The sequence below is a fragment of the Gorilla gorilla genome, chromosome 8 (assembly GCF_029281585.2).
Source record: "Gorilla gorilla gorilla isolate KB3781 chromosome 8, NHGRI_mGorGor1-v2.1_pri, whole genome shotgun sequence".
In the NCBI taxonomy this organism is placed as follows: domain Eukaryota; kingdom Metazoa; phylum Chordata; class Mammalia; order Primates; family Hominidae; genus Gorilla; species Gorilla gorilla.
Window position 1 is genome coordinate 9,772,723 of NC_073232.2, and position 23,920 is coordinate 9,796,642.

Here is a 23,920-nt window from a genome sequence, read left to right on the forward strand (position 1 = left end):
CACGGCTGTAACGTCAAGAGGCATGGTGCTCTGTGAATTACACGGACTCTAGTAAAGTTAGAGGGTCAGCTAAAAACCCTAAAGAAAGGGGGTCCAATATTTTGGCTTCCCTGGGACACAACAGAAGTAGAAAAATTGTCTTGGGCCACACATAAAATACACTAACACTAACGAAAGCTGATGAGCTTTAAAAAAAAAAAAAAAAAAAAAAACTCAAAATGTTTGAAGAAAGTTTAACGCATTTGTGTTGAGCTGCATACAAAGCCGTCCTGGGCGGCCTGCGGCCCACGGGCTGAAGAAGCATGCCCTAAAGCACCACTAAAAAACAGAAACAAAGAGTTATACCTAATATGTCAAAAAAGGAGATAAAAATACACATTTAATCCCAAACAAAAGGAGGGGAAAGGGAAAGAAAATAAAGAAGAGAAGAGACAAAACAGAAAACAAACAGCAAGATGATAAATTTAAATTTAATCACATCATTACATCATTAACCTCTTAAATGTAGATGGGCTACACTCCCAACTAAAAGACAGAAATTGGGCCCGGCGCGGTGGCTCACGCCTGTAATCCCAGCACTTTGGGAGGCCGAGGAGGACGGATCACGAGGTCAAAAGATCTAAGACCATCCTGGCCAACATTGTGAAACTCTGTCTCTACTAAAAGTACAAAATTAGCTTGGCATGGTGGCGCATGCCTGTACTCCTAGCTACTCGGGAGGCTGAGGAAGGAGAACCACTTGAACCCGGGAGGCGGAAGTTGCAGTGAGCTGAGATCACACCACTGCACTCCAGCCTGGCAACAGAGCAAGATGCCACCTCAAAAAAAAAAAAAAAAGACAGAAATTTTCAGATTGGATACGAAAAGCAAGACCCAATTACACACTGCTCACAAGAAATCCACTTTAAATATGAAAACACAAATGGGTTGGTTAAAAGAGGATAGAAAAGACATACCATACTAATGTCAATCAAGGAACGTGAGAGTGGCTATATTCATTCCAGATTCCAGAGGAAAAACAGCAACAAGGAAAAACAGGGCCATTCCATAAAAAATTACTAGCCAGGTACACTTCAAAAAGTACAAAAGGAATTTGACAACCAAATGAACTACAAAAACGGTTTCCAGGGATTCTAATGCCCTATGTTGTTGTCCCATCACTGGTAAATGCTTACTGGTTAAAAGATAAAACACATCAACACAAAGTCATACTTGACTAACGGTAAATTAGGATTATGACTTTTAAAGTCAAACAATAATACTTTAAGGCCACTAGACTATCAGTCTACTAGTGGCAAGAATGGTTGACTCCTCTGCCTCTGGGAAAATCCTATTTTTAAGAAAATCAGAATCAGTATATAAAATGTACTAATCACTGACAAGTACCTAGTGACATTTAAAGAAGAATTTTCTGGAAACTCCTAGCCTACATTTCTAAGACCCAGTAGAAGGGCTCTATAATAATTATACAGAGTCCTTGGGAACTTATGTTCTTACGTGGATTGTTTTAGGCTACTTATTTTCCTTCCTTTTTTTCCCCAACTTTTAATTTATCAAAGTTTCCTTTAAACCTTCTCTCTTAAGACTTTCATTGCTCAAGTTTTACAAAAGACATAAGGTCAGCAGTTGTGAATAATATAAATACTCCAAAATCAATATCTACTGCTAAATGCAGAAAATTCTCCTTGGTTAAAGTTTTACAAACATTTCAAGTCTTAAAAACTAGGATCTATGTTTTAAATATTACTTCGAGTTAATTCAGATGTCCCAATTAATCATAAGAAATATGCTGGTCCTCGGCCAGGCGCGGTGGCTCACACCTGTAATCCCAGCACTTTGGGAGGCCGTAATCCCAGCTACTCGGGAGGCTGAGGCAGGAGAAGCACTTGAACCTGGGAGGCGGAGGTTGCAGTGAGCCGAGATCGTGCCACTGCATGCCAGCCTGGGTGACAGAGCAAGACTCTGTCTCAAAAAAAAAAAAAAAAAAAAAAAGAAAGCAAGAAATATGCTGGTCCTTCATATTCAGACCCTTAATAAAAATAGGAGGAAAAATTATAATCCTAAATTGTTTTTCTCCACATACTACAATACAGAACTAGTAAAGACAGGCTAAGTGGAACAGAAGGTAAAACTTGCTAGAATAAGACCATACTTCTATGAGAGTAATAGAATTTCTTACGCTAGGCAGAGAGCTTTGTTGGAATCCTGCCCTTTCTCACATGCTAGGGTTGTTTTCCTTAAGAAACTCTCACACACACTAACCCACTTGGACTGAAAAGCCTGAACCGCAACGTCCATCTCCTCTGCAGAGAAGGTGTGTGGAAAGAGGTAGCATGAACGACGAGGCTGAAATCATGTGAGAGATGAGACCAACAACAAACCCAGGCTTCCTGTGTTCTGCGAGTCCCCAAAGCAGGCAGATTCCATTTTCTGAGGTAGGATAAACTAAGTTGCCAGCACCTTCTACAAAGACTTTACCTCATGATCTCAAGGTATGACCATCAGTGTGTTTACTACACAAAGCAACTCAGTTTAGGCATCTGGACAAACAGTAGATTTTATAGCAACACATAACAGTAAATGGCTTTTCATTACTTTTAAGCTATCAGATACTGTGGTTCCCTAAAATTACTGCCCAAGTCGGGTGGATCATGAGGTCAGGAGTTCCAGACCAGCCTGGCCAAGATGGTGAAACCCTGTCTCTACTAAACATAGAAAAATTAGCTGGGCGCAGTGACAGGCGCCTGTAATCCCAGCTACTCGGGAGGCTGAGGCAGGAGAATTGCTTGAGCCCAGGAGGTGGAGTTTGCAGTGAGCCGAGGTTGTGCCACTGCACTCCAGCCTGGGCAACAGAGCAAGACTCCATCTCAAAAAAAAAAAAAAAAAAAAATTACTCCCCAAGTTACCAGTTCTCTAAGAGTGGCCATGCTGGCTTGGACCAGGCTGCACTGGTGGCTCAGGGAGTTATTCACGATGCCCCTTTGTCATAGAAATACTTGTTTTGAAAAGTTATTTATCACAAAAGTGCTCTTTTTCATTATTTGTGGGTTTACTAATCTTATTTTTAAATAAATATTTAAATGTGTTATTTTTAATTTCTAAATATAGAAATGCATAAACCTTCACTATCTTATAAGGAGTCCTGAGATCAAAAGGTTTGGTTATCATTCCCTCCTACTCAGTAACTCAGTGTGTGTAAATCCTGGGAAAACAGTGTTAATGTAAGTATTCAGTCTAAAAAACATACAGCCCAAAAAAACACAAAAGTAAAATAAAATCAAAACCAACAAAGACCTTTCGGAAAATGTCCAAGTAACCTTCAGAGGAGAAATTACTTACTTCCACGGGGGTAGATTCAGATATTTCACGCAATATTACTATGCAGCGATTTTGATTTGGCCTTACTTTTTCTCCCTTTTCATCCACTTGGACTAAAGGTAAAGCTACAAAGAGAAGAAAAATCAATGGTGAAACAAAAATATTAAAATATGATATGCCAGTGGAATGTTACATTATATTACTATATTATTAAATAAGCTAAAGAAACCTGCAAATGGGCAAAGTGTCAAAAATTTTGCTAGTCTAACACAATCCAAAGGTTTTAAACCAATCTCACGTTAGATTTTTCAAAACTCAGGAATATGGACATTTAAAATCCTGCAGGAGCCATAATGTATGTAACACTATGAAACAAAGGTTCTAAACAGCTCAAGCACTAAAAGCAGATGAAAATACAGGGTTAATGGCTTTCTCCTTTCCACAAGTACCTAAAGTGAAATAATCTTGTCTTATGACTTGTTTCTGTGTGCCCTTCCCTGGCTCCCTGATGATCATCTCTCACCTAACGGTCGTGCATTGTTTACATTAGGATGCTCATGTGACTGCAGTAATAGGCCTAATTTAAATTTTGCCAGTTTTTACATAAATTGGGTTTTGGCGTCACATCTATGAAATTACGCAATACGCAGATTCGAGTCACAGCAAGTAATGATCACAATTAGGGCTCAGAGGTGCCCACTGTCACAAAGACACAAATCACCAGCATCAGGATGAAAGTGGCAACATCATCGCAGGTTCTACCAACAGGAAAAAGATAACAACGGAATATTATGAAAAAGTTCACACTAATACATTACATGAAACAGAAACATTCCTTAAAAGACATAAACCACCAAAGCTCACCCTACAAGAAAGGTAACAGGTGCATGACTGTAACTTAGTTTTTATATCTTAATCTGACAAAAGATCATCAAAGACTCGTATGCTGAAAACTGCAAAACACTGCCAAAAGAACATTTTAAAGACCTACATAAAGACATATTCTGTGCTTGTGGGTTGTAAAACTTAACACTGGTAGAATGGGTAAATTCTTCTCGAGTGAATTTATACAATCAATGCAATCCCAATAAAAACACCAACAGGACTTTTTGAAAAATTGTAATGATGATTCTAAAATTCATATAAAAATGCAAAACATTTAGAAGAGCCACAGCAAAGCTGGAGGTTCTGAACCTACTTTAAGACTTACTATCCTCTCCCTCTCCCTCTCCCCCTCCCCCTCCCCCTCTCCCTCTCCCTCTCCCTTTCCCCACGGTCTCCCTCTGATGCTGAGCCAAAGCTGGACGGTACTGCTGCCATCTCGGCTCACTGCAACCTCCCTGCCTGATTCTCCTGCCTCAGCCTGCCGAGTGCCTGCAATTGCAGGCGCGCGCCACCAAGCCTGACTGGTTTTCGTATTTTTTTGGTGGAGACGGGGTTTTGCTGTGTTGGCCTGGCTGGTCTCCAGCTCCTAACCGCGAGTGATCCGCCAGCCTCGGCCTCCCGAGGTGCCGGGATTGCAGACGGAGTCTGGTTCACTCAGTGCTCAATGGTGCCCAGGCTGGAGTGCAGTGGCGTGATCTTGGCTCGCTACAACCTCCACCTCCCAGCCGCCTGCCTTGGCCTCCCAAAGTGCCGAGAGTGCAGCCTCTGCCCAGCCACCACCCCGTCTGGGAAGAGAGGAGCATCTCTGCCTGGCTGCCCATCGTCTAGGACGTGAGGAGCCCCTCTGCCTGGCTGCCCAGTCTGGAAAGTGAGGAGCATCTCTGCCCGGCCGCCATCCCATCTAGGAAGTGAGGAGCGTCTCTGCCCAGCCGCCCATCGTCTGAGATGCGGGGAGCACCTCTGCCCCGCCGCCCCGTCTGGGATGTGAGGAGCGCCTCTGCCTGGCCGCGACCCCGTCTGGGAGGTGAGGAGCATCTCTGCCCAGCCGCCCCGTCTGAGAAGTGAGGAGACCCTCCGCCCGGCAACCGCCCCGTCTGAGAAGTGAGGAGCCCCTCCGCCCAGCAGCCGCCTGGTCTGAGAAGGGAGGAGCCCCTCCGCCCGGCAGCCACCCCGTCCGGGAGGCAGGTGGGGTTCAGCCCCCGCCAGGCCAGCTGCCCCGTCCGGGAGGGAGGTGGGGGGGTCAGCCCCCCTCCCGGCCAGCCGCCCCGTCCGGGAGGGAGGTGGGGGGGTCAGCCCCCCGCCTGGCCAGCCACCCCGTCCGGGAGGGAGGTGGGGGGTCAGCTGCCCCGTCCGGGAGGTTAGGGGTGCCTCTGCCCGGCCGCCCCTACTGGGAAGTGAGGAGCCCCTCTGCCCAGCCAGCCGCCCCGTCCGGGAGGTAGGTGGGGGGGTCAGCCCCCCGCCCGGCCAGCCGCCCCGTCCGGGAGGGAGGTGGGGGATCAGCCCCCCGCCCAGCCAGCCGCCCTGTCCAGGAGGGAGGTGGGGGGTCAGCCCCCCACCTGGCCAGCCGCCTCGTCCGGGAGGTGAGGGGCACCTCTGCCCGGCCGCCCCTACTGAGAAGTGAGGAGCCCCTCTGCCCAGCCAGCTGCCCCGTCCAGGAGGGAGTGGGGGGGTCAGCCCCCCACCCAGCCAGCCGCCCCGTCCGGGAGGGAGGTGGGGGGTCAGCCCCCCACGTGGCCAGCCGCCTCGTCCGGGAGGTGAGGGGCACCTCTGCCCGGCCGCCCCTACTGAGAAGTGAGGAGCCCCTCTGCCCGGCCAGCCGCCCCGCCCGGGAGGGAGGTGGGGGGTCAGCCCCCCGCCTGGCCAGCCGCCCCGTCCGGGAGGTGTACCCAACAGCTCATTGAGAACGGGCCATGATGACAATGGTGGTTTTGTGGCATGGAAAGGGGGGGAAAGGTGGGGAGAAGATTGAGAAATCGGATGGTTGCCGTGTCTGTGTAGAAGGAAGTAGACATGGGAGACGTTTCATCTTGTTCTGTACTAAGAAAAATTCTTCTGCCTTGGAATCCTGTTGATCTGTGACCTTACCCCCCAACCCTGTGCTCTCTGAAACATGTGCTGTGTCCACTCAGGGTTAAATGGATTAAGGGAGGTGCAAGATGTGCTTTGTTAAACAGATGCTTAAAGGCAGCACGCTCCTTAAGAGTCATCACCACTCCCTAATCTCAAGTACCCAGGGACACAAACACTGCGGAATTGAGTACCCAGGGACACAAACACTGCGGAAGGCCACAGGGTCCTCTGCCTAGGAAAACCAGAGACCTTTGTTCACTTGTTTATCTGCTGACCTTCCCTCCACTATTGTCCTATGACCCTGCCAAATCCCCCTCTGCGAGAAACACCCAAGAATGATCAATAAAAAAAAAATAAATAAAATAAATAAAAAAAAAAGAAGAAAGACTTACTATAACGTTACAGTGATTAAGACACTGTAGTGTTAGCATCCAATCAGACAAGGGAATAAAACACACGTTCCAGAGACCAACACCCACGTGCACGGGCAGTCAACACAAGGCCCCAGACACGTGGGGTGCTGCAACAGATGCACACAGGATCCATACCCCACACCATGTACAAACATCAGCACAAAATAGATGACAGACTCGAATGTTCAAATGTAAAACATAAAACTAATAAAAGGAAAACTATCATAACCTTGGACCAAGCAAAGATTTCTTAGGTACAACACCAAAAGCAAGATCTGTAACACGAAAAAAATTTACAAATTGGACTATATAAAAAATGTCTACTTCTGCTTCTCAAAAGACACTGGTAGAACAAAAAAAAAAACAGCTGTACACTTAGAGAGCATATTTGTAAATCACGTGTAATACATATTTAAGTGTACACACATACATCATTGACAATGTGACCGTGGAGCAAAGGAGCATCTTTTCAACAAGTGCTACTAAACCACTCGACATCCACATGTAGAAAATTAATCTAGGTGCAGACGTGGCACCACCATTCATAAAAATTAACCCCAAATGGATCATGGACCTAAGTGTAAAATGCAAAACCTTAAGTCCCAGACAACATAGGAGAAAATCTAGAAGACCTTGGGTCTGACAATAACTTCTTAGATACTACACTAAAGGCATGATCCATGAAAAAATTTCATTAACATTTAAAACTTCTGCTTTGTGCAAGGCAACATCAACAGGATGCGAAGCCATTGACTGATGGAAAATAGTTGCAAAAGACACATCTGATAAAGGACTGTTAACATCAAAATGCACAGAAAACTTTAAAAATCAACAATAAGAAAATGAACACGATTAAAAAATGGGCAGAAGACCTGGACAGACACTTCACAAAAGATTTACAGAGGGCGAATCTACATATGGAAAAACGCTTCACATCATATGTCATAGGGAATGCAAATTAAGACATCAATGAGATGTCACTGCATACCTGTCAGCACAGCAAAAATCACAAACAGTGACACCACCAAATGCTGCCGAGGATGTGGAGCAACAGGAACTCCCATTCACTGCCGATGGGAATGCAAAGTGGTACATCCACTTTGGGAGACACTTTGGTGGCTTCTTACAAAACAAATAATATTCTTAGCATATGATCTGGCAATTGTGCTCCTTGGTATTTATCCAAAGGAGCTAAAAAATTATGTCCATGCAAAATCTGCATACAGATGTTTATAGCAACTTTAATCATAACTGCCAAAACTTGGAAGTAATCAAGATGTACTTCAGTGGGTAGATGGATAAGCAAACTGTGGGACATCCAGACAATGAACTATTATTCCACACTAAAAAGAAATGATCTATCAAGCCACGAAAAGACATGGAGGAACCTTCAACATATATTGCTAAGTGAAAGAAGCCAATCTGAAGAGGCTACATCCTACAGGATCCAACTCTAGGACATTCTGGAAAAGGCAAAACTACAGAGGCAGTAAAAAGATCAGTGGCTTCCAGTGATTGGGGGAGGCAGGGATGCACGGGTGGAGCTCAGAGGACGTTTAGGTCAGTAAAATTACCCTGTATGATACTGTAATGGTAGATAATGTCCCTATATGGTTGTCTGAATCCACAGAATATACAATACCAAGTGAACCCTTATGTAAACTGTGGACTCCAGGTGACAATGATGTGTCAGTGTTGGTTTCATCAATTATAACAAATGTTCCTCTGCTGTGGAATGTTCATATGGGAAGAGGCCATGCATGTGTACAGAGGATATAATGGGAGATCTCTGTACTTTGCTTACAATTTTGCTGTGAATCTAAAACTGTTATAAAAAATAAAGTCTACTTCTAAAGAAAGGACTCAGTTGTTAATAAAAACTAATAAAGTATGTGTGGGACATCTAAATAGACACTATTGCAAAGAAGAAAAAGGAAGGCAAATAAGCACATTTTAAAAATGCTCAACTTCATTAATCATTAGAGAAATAGATGTTAAAACCTCAACAAGATATCACTATATAGTTATTAGAAAACATAAAATTAACATGATTGCATACCAAGTGTCAGAAGGATATGGGGCAACTGGAGCTCTCATCCCTGCTGGTGGTGGCCAACTGTAAAACGGTCCAACCACTTTGGAAAACAGGCAGGTGGTTTCACAGTTAATCACACACCTAACCACACAATCCAGACATTCCACTTGTGGCTATTTACCCGAGAGAGAGGGAAGCACACGGTCACACAGAGACTTTTACACAAGTGTCCACAGCAATCTGTAGTGGTCAAAACCTGGCAATAACCTAAATGTCTATAACTGGTAGGTGCATAAACCAACTGGGAATATCCATTTGAGAGAATACTTCCCAGCAAAAAGAAGCAATCACCTACTAATCCAGTGAACAACAATAGTTATGCCAGACCAAAAGAAAGTGATATTGCATAATCGACTCCATTTACATCAAATTTGTAAACATTGCAAGCTAATCTGTAGTGACAGGAAGCAAATCAGTGGTTGCCTGGGGAGGGGGTAGAGGACGCTTGGTGGGGGTGGGCTGTGATGGCTGTTTGGTATTGTGATTGTGGTAGTTTCATGGGTGTATAAATATGTTAAAACTTACCAAATGTACACTTAGAATGCATAATTTATGGTAGGTAAATTCTACCTCCATACAGGCAGGGGTGACACCCTCTGCACTTCATGCCTCGCCCAACTCACCTGCCCCCATGACGTGACACTGAATGATGAGCTTCAATCCCGTTCATGCTTTCACACCATCTCCGTGCTCCTCTGAACCCACAAAAATTCCTGTGCTTCAGCTTTACACACCCCCAAGCTTTATATACATGGTATCACCTTGCACAAATTTGGAAATATGCTTTTATAAACATTATAATTTTAAAATTTATTCTTGTTGGAATATGTAGGCCTAGCTCACTGTAACAGCTCTGGTACTCACTGTGTGTATATAACACAATGTATTTATTCTGGTGACAAACATTTTAGCATGTCTTTTTAATTAGCAGTTCAGTTATATGAAGGGTGAAAACATCCCTTGACTCAGACATACTGGGACACGCACTGTATGTTTACTGTGACATTAAAAATAATCTGGAAATGTAACTTATGCAACTTAACACAAGAGCTGCACTATTCAAAGGAAAATCATTCAGACAATCTTGAGTTTAATTTGTAAAAAGATAAAATTAAATATTCATCAAATATCTGCTGTGTGTCTGAGTCTCTGCTAGGTATTTTGGGCACAAGATCTAAACATAAGATGAGGCCAGGCATGGTGGCTCACACCGGTAATCTCAGGACTTTGGGAGACTGAAGTGGGCAGATCACTTGAGGTCAGAAGTTTGAGACCAGCCCTGCCAATGTGGTAAAACCTCGTCTCTACTAAAAGTACAAAAAATTAGCTGGGCGTGGTGGTGCACGCTTGTAATGCCCAGCTACTTGGGAGGCTGAGGTAGGAGAATTGCTTCAACACAGGAGGCAGAGTTGCGGTGAGCTGAGATCACACCACTGCACTCCAGCCTTGGCGACAGAGTGAGATTCCATCTCAAAAATTAATAAATTCATTCGTCCATTCAACTTAATTTTAAAAAAAAGTAAGATGAGAACTTTGCTCCTGCGGACCTATTTATGGCATTTTCATCCTCTTAAGAGCTACAATGAATGCAATAACTTGCTAACTATATTCTTGTCACATAGGTTCTTACAAAGGCATGTACATTTCTGTCCAAAAATCGAGTGAAAAAAGACAAAATGAGAAACTAAAGAGCTGAGTGCAAATGGATAAAAGGTAAGTCATAAAAAAGGCGGGAGGAGATGGGACGAAATAGGTGACAAGGCTGCCCTGGATCGCCTATGGGCAGGTGGGCTCTGTTAAGCAAGCACACAGAGCAATTTAATATCCTCCTGGTTGGTGGAAACGTCCCCTTGCCAGTAACAATCAACTGAGAAATCATCCCAGTGGGGCAGCAGCGTTTGCTAGGTCTGTCCGAAAAGGAGTAACTAAACCTGAAACTCCTAACCATAACCAAAAGGCTTCAGAGCATAAACAGGGACAAGAATGCTGCTGGCCTTGCAAAGATGGGGCCCAATTCAGCTGGCACAGACAACAGCTTCTGTTCTGTATGATGACACCAGGGAGCACGGCGCCATCCTGGGAGACAGCAGTGCCGCTCTCAGAACTCACAGTCAATGGTAATTATGTTTGTCAGTTTTTTCACTGTCTCCAATAATTTAATAACCCATGCTATTTGTCTAAAAACAGAAAAACATAAACTTTTATTTTATATTTTATTTGTGAAAAGAAAATCCAACTAAGTTCTCATGTAAGATGCTCACTTTTTTATACTACTGTAAAGTCAAATTCATACAAGAAAAAAAAAACCTGCACAGACTGTCGTTAGTACAGATAAGCCAGGGACAACGTGAAAACCCTTCTATGTGAGTATAGGCAGTGGACTTAATGGAGACTTGAAGTCAGGCTTAGCAATGTCCAATCACTCAAAACCATGTAGGGGGCACCATCCGCACTTAATGCTTAAACACTGTTTGATGTTGCCACACTTCAAAGAAACAACTTCACTCACAACATAATTTTTTTTTTTTTTTTTTTGAGATGGAGTCTATCTCTGTCGCCAGGCTGGAGTGCAATGGCACGATTTCAGCTAACTGCAACCTCCGCCTCCTGGGTTCAAGCGATTTCCCTGCCTCAGCCTCTCAAGTACCTGGGATTACAAGCACGCACCACCACGCCCAGCTAATTTTTTGTATTTTAGTGGAGACAGGGTTTCACCATGTTGGCCAAGACAGTCTCAATCTCCTGACCTCATGATCCGCCCAACTCGACCTCCAAAAGTGCTGGGATTACATGTGTAAGCTACCACACCTGGCCCACAACATAATTTTAAGAAAAATTGCAATAATTATTTCATCCAAACATAAACAGGAAGTTGCAATTTGAAAGAAACACCTTTAGTGGCAAAACTGTAACTACAATGTATTTTGCTTTAACTATAAATGTTATTTTTATTTTGTTTTTCATGAATGAAACAGCTATCTTTAAAATCCCCATTAACAAGATTCTTTTCTACTTCATATGTCCCAAAACTTGCTTGAGGTTTCATAATGGGTTCAACTGGCATTCCCAGGGACTATCAGGCGCTACTCCAGAATTATTGGACCTGGGCAGAAAGGAACAGAAGGCCAGAAAAGAATATGATTCGCCATCAAGGACCTTAACGTTTGATGGCTATAGATTTAAAGGTTCACGCTGATAAGACAAATACTCTAAGGACAAGTATAATTAATTTAAAATTGTCATTTACTTACATCTTAGCACTTCCACAATCAAGTCCACATCAGTGCTGAGCTTCTTGATGTGGTCGAGGTTAGCCACCGTTGTGATTGGCACATACTGGTCACTATCCATCTGTGATATAAGATACATGTCACTAGCAAGGTTCTCCCTGTTGAAAGAAAACAATCTCTTTTAATCAGTATTTCTTTAAAAGGAAGTTTCACCTACTGTAATTCCAGTTTCACAAGAGGCGTGAGTGTGGCATGGTATTGCTTTGGAGTTAAATCTCAGCCCAGGACCCATCTGTTATTTGCTGTCTCTCCACCCTCAGGTACATTTTTTCAAAATCTCGGCCTTGGAGAGGCAGGGAGTGCAAAAGTAAAAGTATACTGTACTTTCTACAATCAAAATTCATGAGAAGATGGTTATTTTTAAATAAGATGTAATTATTTATAGCTGTCATTTTTGTCCTAAGAAGTATCTGAAGAGTTTACTAAAAATGCATACAATTTTGTTAGGCCGGGCACGGTGGCTCACGCCTGGAATCCCAGCACTTTGGGGGGCCAAGGTAGGCAGATCATCTGGGTTCAGGAGTTTAAGACCAGCCTGACCAACATGGTGAAACCCCATCTCTACTAAAAATACAAAAATTAGCCAGGCATAGTGGCGGGCACCTGTAATCCCAGCTACTCGGGAGGCTCAGGCAGGAGAATCACTTGAACCCGAGAGGTGGAGGTTACAGTGAGCCAAGATCGCACCACTGCACTCTAGCCTGGGCGACAAGAGTGAAACTCTGACTCAAAAAAAAAGAAAGAAAAAAAATTTAAAGTAAAGAAATCCAGCTCAATGAACAAGAAAGGAAAACATAAAAAGGCCAGGATAAGGTCATACCCAAAATTCCTCCTGTAGACTCTGGAACACTCACCAGAGGGCCTGTATCCAGCCCTGGCTTCCTAGCAGCCAGAATTAAAAAGAAGGAAACAGTAACTTTACCCACAAAATCCAAAGGTGAGCCACAAATCATCAGCAGTTTGGGCCAAGATGAGCTATTTTCTGGTGTGTTGGCCAAAGATCAATCTTTCCTGTGAATTCTCAAGGCATCGTGTAATGTAGTGAACAAGGCCCTAAGAAACATTTCAAAACTGAGCACAGTGCTGGGTTCCTGGGGCCTCTGCTCAGTGTCCCTCGGTGAAGGCCCATGACTGCCGATCAAACGGAGGCCATGCAGAAGGAGGCCCTGCTCCACCCTCATCTCAGCCACCTTCCAGGTGTAGCTGATTCTGGCCCCATGGGGCTACAGATGGGTGTGAGTGGCAGACAGCTCACACTTGTGCTCCACTAGGGCGTTCCACTGGTGCCCCTGCACCTTTTGCATCTACTGTGTCATGGTGCGGTATGCTCAGACTCCAAACGTGGAACAGCATGGGCATGGGGAGGAGGCCAGCAGAGCCCCTCACACCTCCACCTCATACACCCCACAGGCTTCAAGGAGCCCCTAGCAGACACCTGTGTGGAATCCTCAGGGCTCCAGAGAAAACACCTGGAAAATCATCATCGACAGAAAACCTTATACACGGCCAATCGGTTGTTGTCATACTCAGAGAAATTACATCAAACCCAATCCCATCTTCCTTTATGTCCAGTTCTGCCATTGGAACTTTAAAGGTTTTACTAAGAAAAGGGTATTATTCAGGGGAAAGAAAAATGAATAAAAATAAGTGTTATATAAATAAAACAACTTGCTATCTCAGTGTCTGGTGTGCTTTCAGAAACAACGTGGCACACTTGTTCTCCAACTTCAGTGTGAGGAAGTCTGACTCGGCAGCACAGCGCGGGCGGGGCACGTCAGACGCATTCCAGACAGTGACCACCAAGACCACTGGGGACCACAGACATGAAGGTTACGTTCCATGCTCAAATGTCAAAAGATTGTCATTACTCAATATTCCACGTCTTCATATACATATATATGGATATGAGTAGATACTCCTTCATAAAATATCACATTTGTATATACTTTAACTATTTGCACAATACCAGAAATATCAGGTACTAGAAAAACCACCACCAGCCTTACCTAGATAAGCAGAATTCCAATGTTTTTTTAAGTACTTCTCGGGGGTCTTCCTGGCTGTCTGGTTGAGACTCATTTCCTCCTACATAAAAGTAATAATCAACTTAGGAAAACCAGGTTAAAATTTAGGAAGCAGATAATTCAGTACAGCAGTTCTAGTGCTTTCAACTTACGTTCTGACACAACTACATAAGTGTATCCTAAGTAAGAAAAATGCTACTTTACCTATCAAAAAAGTAAATCATGCAAAAAAAAACTATCCCTTTATCCCCCAAAACAAAAACAGCACAGTTTAGAAAAATAATCTAAGTCTCATTAGCAGAGTTCAGCAGGGGCTTTTTCTACCAGAAATGACAAGTGTAAGCTTAGTTAATGCCTTGTCTCACTGCAAAAAGAATTTCCAAGTAACCTACACAAACACAAACCCTAAACAATAATAAAACACAGAGGAAAAAATTAAAACAACAACAACAAAGATAACCAGCAAAAAACCAAGGCTGGAGATCAAACAGGCTCTAGGACTAGACAGTTTCTACAACAGAGGCTTCAATTTGCCTTCCAACTTCCAGAGTCGAAGGAACAAGTGAGAATTGTCATGTTAGAGAATTCCTGTAAGAGAATGATAAATAAACCAGATCTTCAAGAGGAAACAAAAGCTGGTTCTAAATCCTGGAAGAAATTTCTGAGAAGATGCCAGAGAGCATGGTGTGTGTGGTCACAGGCAGCACAGGGCTGTGAATTTGGAGCTCTAGAAGACAGAGCTGGACTCTGGACACTGCATGAACAGGTATTTTAGTAATGTTGCGATGAAAGGCACTGAAATGCTAAGAACTAAGTTTTTCCTGCCTTCCTATATAAATTAGCATGGTACAATCATATAAGAGCCATGCTAACACAAGAGACACTTGTATCTTAAAAGTCAAAGTTAAAGACCACGAAAAGGCAAAGACAAAGTGGGGCGTTCGGGACAAATGAGAGGGACAGAGAGTTTGTATGGTGTTATACAATGAGCTTAGTAAAAATCCACCCCCATCAGCAAAAAGAAACCAAAACTGCTAAAGTAACCATAACACAAAACCAAACCATGGGACTCAATGAGACTGAAAATGGAAAATTGAAAACACAACCTGATGCCACTGTCCATCTAGACTAAGGTGTCTCCAGGTCACTCATCTAAATTCACACTCCACTCCCCATGTTTAATAGGTATTTACTAAATATTTCCAAGTGCCAGGCACTACTGCAGGCTCTGTGAATTCAGCCTGAATAAGGCAAAGCCTGTGCTCTCGTGAAGCCAACACTCTAGTGGGAGAGGCAGATAACAGACAGTTAACCTTAGTAACTATACACATCATGTCAGAGAGAAACGGACACTGAGGAAACAACCCAGGATGAGGGGCAGCAAGGCCTGGTGCCATCCAGACAGGAAGTGCCATATGATCTGATAGAGGAGGGGTGGGGCACGCAGGAAGGTGGGAAGTGTGTTCTAAATGGGGAGCCTCAAGCACAGGGGTCCCAAGGTGGGGCCTCTCAAGGGGTAGAGTCCAGCAGTAGGAGGCCAGCACAGCTGAGAAGAGGGATGACAGACACAGTAAGAAGTGAGGTCACAGAGGCTGGTGTGTGTGAGTGAGATCAAGGAGGACGTTCAAGTAACCTAAACGTAATAGAAAACCAATTCAAGGCTGACATTTTGAAAATATCTCTCTGGTTCCATGGTGTAGACAGACTGTGCAGGCACCAGCCGGAAGCTAATGCAATCATTGAGGACAGGGCACTAGGGAGGACTCTCCAAGCGATAGGTGGTGCCGAAGCCACAAGGGAAGGAAGAAAAGCAGCCCAGGACTGAACCCGGGACACTCCCACCTTCAGCAGGAGGCAAGCTCATGAGGGCCAAGGGACACAGGCTCACAGCCAGCAAGGTGGGAAGACCACTAGGATACTGTGAAGTTAGGAGCCAAGAGAATCATCCACTATAACATGACACAGTAGAGCCAGGTAAGTTAAGAAGTTGAAACTAACTACTAGATCTGGCTGCACCAGGGTCATTAAAGAGCTCGACAAATGCTGCTTAGGACAACTGTCTACCTGGACTGCACTCAAGAGGGAATAGAAGCAAGGAGATGGGACAGCAAGCAGACAGCTGAAGTGTTCTACAGTGGAAGATGGGCTGCCCGGGGTGGCTTCACCTAAGACGAGAGATAATACCACCTTAGAAAGATGGGGAGTGACCCAACCATGCAAGAAACACCTGGCACTGCAGACTGAGGAGCAAAGACAATGACAAGTGAGACGGGCTCTCAGGGAGACTGGAGGTTGGGCACATGGTGTTGGTAAGACACAGGCCATCTGCCTCCAGGTAGATGGAGTCACAGGGGCTAGGTTAACTTTCCCTTTAAAACCACCAAGAAACCAAATAAGACAGATGAAATGACAGTTTTCCAGATGTGGGACATAGAGCAACAAAGGACATGGATTCCTATGTGACATGAAACTTTTTTTTTTTTTTTTTTTTTTGAGATGGAGCCTTTTTTTTTTTTTTTTTTTTTTTGAGATGGAGCCTTGCTCTGTCACCCAGACTGGAGTGCAGTAGCGCGGTCTTGCAACCTTGGCTCACTGCAACCTCCACCTCCTGGGTTCAAGTGATTCTCCTACCTCAGCCTCCTGAGTAGCTGGGATTACAGGCGCACACCACCAGGCCCAGCTAATTTTTTTTGGTATTTTTAGTAGAGACAGGGTTTCACCATGTTGGTCAGGCTGGTCTCGAACTCCTGCCCTCATGATCTGCCCACCTCAGCCTCCCAAAGTGCTGGGATTCCAGGCGTGAGCCACCGTGCCCAGCTTAACATGAGACATTAAAGTAACCCCCACAAGTCCAGCCCACTGCCCTGAGGGAAGTCCCAGGCTGTGCCCAGGGAGTGGGAAGTCAGGTGGGAACCCAGTGTATGGCTGTGTGGAAGAGAAAAAGAGAATGCAGGAGATGGGGCGGCTGACTGCACAGGCCAGACAGCAGGAGGAGCTCCAGAGAACCACAGGGCCCAGGGCCCATCACGTTGTCGGCCAGGTTCTTTGCAAAGCACGGATGGGATGAAACTACCCAAGGCTCGTGGAAGAACCACCTGAGAGGATCAGAAGTATAACAATATATGTCACTCACGTGCAGAGCCTGAAATGGTTAAACCTCCCCATCAGAAAATCTTGTGATTCCCGGAGCCCTGCCTCGGTGATAGGAAACAGGCCCCACACAGCACCGTCCCACTCACACCTAACATCTTAAAAACAAGATATGAAAGGATCACACTGTTTCCAAGAAACCTGGCTGCATCCCAGAACAACTATCAAATATTTAAAGAAATACAAAAATACTAAGCCCTGAATAAAGTAAAACTCAATCTAACCAAAAATTACCATGCATGCAAAGAAAGAAGCAGGAAGATATGACCCATGACAATGAGAAGTATCAACCAACAGAAGCCAATCCAGAACTGACACAGATGTTAAAATTAACTGAAAAGGATGTTAAAAGTTATCGTAACTGTATTCCATATGTTCACGAAGTCAGGTAAGGACATAAAAGTTATAAAAAAAAAAAAAAGAAAAAACTTATAGAGATGAAAACTCCAATGTCTGATATTAAAAATACTTGATGAGATTAACAACAGGGTAAGCATTACAGCAGACTTGGGAACCTGAAGACACAGTAACAGAAGCTTCCCAAAATCAAACAGGAAAATGAGAAGCACAACCAGCTCAGAGGATCAGTAAGCTGCGGACAACATCGAGCAGCTCAGCTCAAGTGTAACAGCAGACCCTGGCATAGTTAGCCCCCAACACAGAGAAAATCTACACACGGGAATAGAGAGCACCAGAAACCACCATGACACGGGCAAACATGTATGCTGTTTTGCTTGTTATAGTTTAAATCTCTTTTAAAAATAACTGACTTTTAAATAAAAATAAAAACAATATATTGTCAGTTTATAGCATAAGTAACTGCAAAAGGCATGATGACCAAAGCATCCGGGCCACGAGAGAAACGGCGGCAGACTGCCCTGATGCTGTGCTCTATGTGAAGCAGCACGCAGCCACCTCAAGGTAGACTGTGTTAGCCGGAGGAAGTGGAGCAAAACGCAAAGAAATCATTAAAACAGTGAAACAAAGAAGAAGGCTGCTCCAAAGGAAAACAGAAAAAAAGGGAAAGAGGAACGAAGAACACATGAGACAAAAAGAAACAGAACACGTCTAGCACTCAATCTTGGTTTCTGATATCACTGTCCAATGAAGGACCCAGCGCTCCTTGGAGAAATGGCTGATTCTAAGGCTGAAGCAAGGAGAAACAAAACAAAACAAAACAAAATAACCACAAAAAACCCTATGTTGATGGGGCATGTCGAAGGGAGCCGACCAGAACTCCTGATGGCCAAAGCTAGAAGAACAATTTGAGCAACAAAATAAAGCAGTATTGGATTATAACCAAAAGTAAAACAAACATTCTGGAATCCACACTGCTATAAAGAGTTGAATAAGTAAATAAATAAAGGAGAAGAGACAAATCTCCCATACATAAGAATTTTAAATAATTTACGAAGATTCATGTCCTCATGGAGGGGGACCATAAATCCCCAATTCCTTAAGTGTGGGCTGTACGCAGCGACTTCCTTCCAAACAGTACAACACGGAAATGGGGAGGGAAAGGGTAACTTCATAGTGAGAAACCCAGTAAACAGCCAGGTGATCAAGATCAACACCAACAGTGGTAAGTCACGTTGACAATGTGCACCCTTGATATATGTGATAAAAGTGGTGTTTTACCTTCTCAAACCCATTACCACTATAGTATCATAATGAGGAAAACATCAAATTCTAATAGAAGAGAATGTTGTTACAAAATACTTGACTAGTACTCTTCAGAACTATTATATCAAAACTACCACAAACAAGGAAAGGCTGGGAAACTGTTACAGCCAAGAGGAGCCTAAGGAGACGTAACAATGAAATATAATGTGGTTCTCAGCTGAGATCCCGCAACAGAAAAAGGATGTTAGTTTACGATGTATCACTACTGGTTCAGTGATTGGGACAAATGTACCATATTAATGTAAGATGTCAGTAATAGGAAAAACTGGGTGCCAGGTATATGGGAATTCTGTGTGTTCAATCATCTCAATTTTTCTCTAAGTCTAAAACTATTCTAAAACAAATAGCAAGATGAGAGACCTAAACCTAACCAAAGCAATTACCACACTAAATGTTAACGTTCTAAATAGAAGACAAAAAAGCAAAACCCAAATGTTATGTTATCTACAACAAATGCACTTTATTAAATACACAAATAGCTTAAAGTAAAAAGGATATAAGATATACCATATTAAGGCTAGTCAAAAGAAACCTGGGGTGATTGCATTAATGTAGACAAAGTAAATTGAGAGCAAAGACTATTACTAAAGATAAAGAGAGGGGTCAATGAATCAAGAGGCCACAAAAAAATCTTCAAAATACGTGAAGCAAAAACTGATAAAACTAAAAGGATAAACAGACAAATGCAAAAATTAACAGAACCTTTCTTTCAATAGTTGACAGAACAAGTAGACAGAAATCAGAAAGAGTACAGTAATCTTGAACACTACTACTCAACTTGACCTCATTAACACTGACAAAATATTCCCCATAGCAACAGCAAAACACATATTCTTCTCAAGGACAAATGGAATATTTAACAAGACAGCCCATATTTGAAGCCATAAAATAAGACTTAATATATTTAAAGAAATTCAAGTCATACAAAGTATGTTCTTTGACCACAATGAAATTAAACTAGAAATTAATAAAAGCAAGATCCCTGGAAAACCCCCAAATATTTGTAAACTAAATCAAATATCTCTAAATTATCTATGAGTCAAAGAAAAAAAATCAAAAAAGAAATACAGTATTTGGAAGTAACTGAAAATGAAAACAATGCATCTAAATTTGAGAGATTCTGCTTAAGCACTACTTATGGGGAAAATAGTAAAACTAAATGACTATATCAGAAAATAAGAAAGGCCTCATATTAATGAGCTCTGCTTCCACCTTAGGACACAGAAGAAAGGGTAAATCAAACCCAAAGAAATCGTAAGAGAATATATTACAAACATCAGAAGAAAGAATGAAATAGGAAAGAGTAAAACAAATGAGAAAAATCAATAAAATGAAAACACTAACTTTTTTTTTTTTTTTTTTTGAGATGGAGTTTTGCTCTGTCCCCCATGCTGGAGTGCAATGGTGCGATCCTGGCTCACTGCAACCTCCGTTTCCTGGGTTCAAGCAGTTCTCCTGCCTCAGCCTCCCGAGGAGCTGGGACCACAGGCGCCCGCCACCACACGCGGCTAATTTTTGTATTTTTAGTAGAGCTGGGGTTTCACTATGTTGACCAGGCTGGTCTCGAACTCTTGACCTCAGGTGATCTGCCCGCCTCGGCCTCTCAAAGTGCTGGGATTACAGGTGTGAACCACCGTGCCCAACAGAAAACACCTTTTGATAAGGTCAATAAAACTAACAAACCTCTACCCAGATTGATTGGGATTATAAAGAAGGCACAAATTACCAATAACAGAGATGAGTGATGTAACATGACTACAGATTTCACAGGTGATAACAGAGTATTATGAACAACTCTGTGCTGTAAATCCCACAACTCAGATGAAATAGACCAAATCTTTGTAACTATATAAACCAAAGCTCCCTCAAGAAGAAATAAATGAGTAGCACTATGAAAAAATAAACTGTAGTTGAAAGCTTTCCCACAAATAAAACTCCTGCCCAGGTGGGACGTGGTGGCTCATGCTTGTAATCTCAGCATCTAGAGAGGCTGAGGTGAGCGGATCGCTTGAGCTCAGGAGTTTGGAGACCAGCCTGGGTAACATGGTGAAACTCCATCTCTACAGAAAATACAAAAATAAGCCAGGCGTGGTGGTGTGCTACCGTAGTCCCAGCTACTTGGGAGGCTAAGGCGGGAGAATCGCCTGAGACCGGGAGGTTGGGACCGAGTGAGCCATGATGATGCTACTGCACTCAAGCCTAGGTGGCAGAGCAAGACTCTGTGAGCAACTAAACTAAGTAAGTTTAGCAAGTAAGAAAGGAAAGAAGAAAAAAGGAAAACTCCTGCCCACATGACTTGTTTCACTTCCTCATATGAGGGGGAAATAACACATAACCTCTTCCAAAAACTTAAATAGAAAGAAAAACACTGAAATGAAAAACTAGAAACCAAGATCCCAGGTGTAAAAATTCTAAGCAAAGTTTTGGTAAATGGAATCCAATAGTATATCCAAAGTATACTGTATCATGATCTACAGAGGTTTAGACCACGAATGTTGGTATCACATTTGAAAAACAATTAATACAATTCATCCGAACACACTAAAAAACAACAAATATATGCCCATCCCCATAGATGACAAATTACAATATTCATTCCTCATAAAAATCTCTCAGCAAACCAGGAAAAGAAGAGTGCCTCATCAACATATAAAGGGCACAGACCTAAAACCACCACTAACGTTATACTTCATGGTGAAATACTGAGTGCCTCTCGTAAGACCAGAGACAACCCAAACGTTTGTTCATTCTTTCCACTTCTGTTCACCTTTGTACTGGAGGGCCTATCTAGTACAACGGGGCAGGATAAAGAAATAAAAGGCATCAAGATTGGAGAGAAAGTAAAACAGTCTTCATTCTAAAATAATCCAATCATCTATGTAGAAAATCCAATGTAATCTACAAAAAAGTGTCTAAAACTAATAAGTGAGCATAACAAAATTTCTGGGTTTGGACTCAATACATAAAAATGAATGTTTTGATATACTAGTAACAAACAACTGCAAATACAAATTTTAAAAATCACTTACAATAGCACCAAAAAATATAAAATACTTATAAACTGGATAAAAGATGTAAAAGACCAGTACACTGAAAACCAAAAAATACTTCTGAGAGAAATTAAAGACCTAAACAAGTAAGAGATACATCTTGTTCATGGATATAGTTCAGATGTCAATGTTCTCCAACTGATCTATAGATTCAGTGAACCCCCCAATAAAAATCTCAGCACTTTGTAGATATTAACAACCTCATTCTAATTTGCATGGAAATACACAGGAACTGGAATTTAAAAAGTAACTATGAAAAATAGAGTTGGAAGGCTATCACTACCTAATTTCAAGAATTATTAACAGTACAGGCATACCTCAGAGATATCATGGGTTCAGTTCCAGAGTGCTGCAATCAAGCAAATATTGCAATAAAGCAAGTCACACAAAATTCTGTTTTCCCAGTGAATATAAAAATTATGAGTACACTAAACTGTTGTATATTTAATGTGAGATAGCAGTATGTCCTTAAAAAAAAAACTACAATACCTTCATTTAAACATACTCTATTGCTGGCTGGGCATGCTGGCTCAGGCCTGCAATCCCAGCACTTTGGGAGGCCAAGGCAAGTGGAATACCTGGGGTCAGGAGTTCAAGACCAGCCTGGCTAACATGGCAAAACCCTGTCTCTAATAAAAATACAAAAATTAGCTGGGCATGGTGGCACATGCCTGTAGTCCCAGCTACTTGGGAGGCTGAGGCACAAGAATCACTTGAACCCTGGAGGCAGAGGCTGCAATGAGCTGTGATCATGCCACTGCACTCCAGCCTAAGTGACGGAGTGAGATTATGTCGGGAAAAAAATAAATAAAAAGAATCTATTGTTGGAAAATGTTAACGATCATCTGAGCCTTCAGCAAATAATAATCTTTTTTGCTGGTCCTGCCTTGATGATGAGGGCTGACTGTTCAGGATGGTGGCTGCTGAAAACCTGGGTGGCTGCGGCAATTTCTTAAGACAACAGCGAAAGTATATCACGTGGACGGACTCTTGCTTTCACCAAAGATTTCTCCGCAGCGTGTGATGCTGTTTGATATCATTTTGTCAACAGTGGGACTTCTTTCAAAATTAGAGTCAATCCTCTCAAACCCTGCTGCTGCTTTATCAGCTAGGTTTATGGAATATTCTAAATCCTTTGTTGTCATTTCAACAATATTCACAGCGTCTTCACCAGGAATACATTCTAACTCAAGAAACCATTTTCTTTGCTCATCCATAAGAAGCAAGTTTTACACATTCAAGTTGCACATGAGATTGCAGCAATTCAGTCATATTTTCAGGCTGTACTTCTGATTCCAGTTCTCTTCCTATTTCTACTACCTCTGCAGTGACTTTCTCCACTGGTCATGAACCCCTCAATGTCCTCCATGAGGGCTGGAATCAACACCTCTGGTTAATGTTGACATTTTGGCCTTCCCTCATGAATCACAAATGTTCTTAACAGCATCTAGAATGGTGAATCCTTTCCAGAATCCATCAGAGGAACCATGATCTATAGCAGCTAGAGCCTTATGAAATGTATTTTTTAAATAAGAAAATTTGAAAAACACAATGACTCCTTGATCCATGGGCTACAGAATGGATGTTGTGTTAGCAGCCATGAAATCAACATTCATCTCCTTGTACACCTGTCAGAGCTCTTGGGTAACTAGGTGCATTTTCAATGAGAAATTAAAATCTGAAAAATATCTTTTTTTTTTTTTCCTGAGCAGTAGGTCTAAACAGTAAGCTTAAAATATTCAGTAAACCATGATGTAAACAGATGTCCTGTCATCCAGGCTTTGTTGTTCCACTTAAAAAACACAGGGAGAGCAAATTTAGCATCATTCTTATGGGCCCTGGGATTTTCAGAATGGGAAATGAGCACTGGCTTCAAGTTAACGTCACCAGCTCCATTAGCCCCAACAAGAGAGTTGGTTTCTAATGTTGAAACCAGGATTAA

At 42.6% G+C, this 23,920-nt stretch overlaps 1 protein-coding gene across 4 annotated transcripts in view; it reads right to left on the reverse strand.

Moving 5' to 3' along the window:
- The window catches only part of LARP4B (La ribonucleoprotein 4B), a 124,442-nt gene that overhangs the window by 23,780 nt on the left and 76,742 nt on the right, over window positions 1-23,920 (reverse strand). For 3 of the 4 annotated variants that reach the window (XM_019035006.4, XM_019035004.4, XM_063709836.1), the window contains 3 exons: window positions 14,078-14,156; window positions 12,033-12,169; window positions 3,340-3,443 (listed from right to left, as the gene is read on the reverse strand). In XM_019035006.4, the coding sequence (XP_018890551.1) occupies window positions 3,340-3,443; window positions 12,033-12,169; window positions 14,078-14,156 (320 nt within the window). Of the gene's footprint in view, window positions 1-3,339; window positions 3,444-12,032; window positions 12,170-12,228; window positions 14,054-14,077; window positions 14,157-23,920 lie in introns of those variants that run through there. The other variant, XM_019035007.4, reaches the window with a different exon arrangement.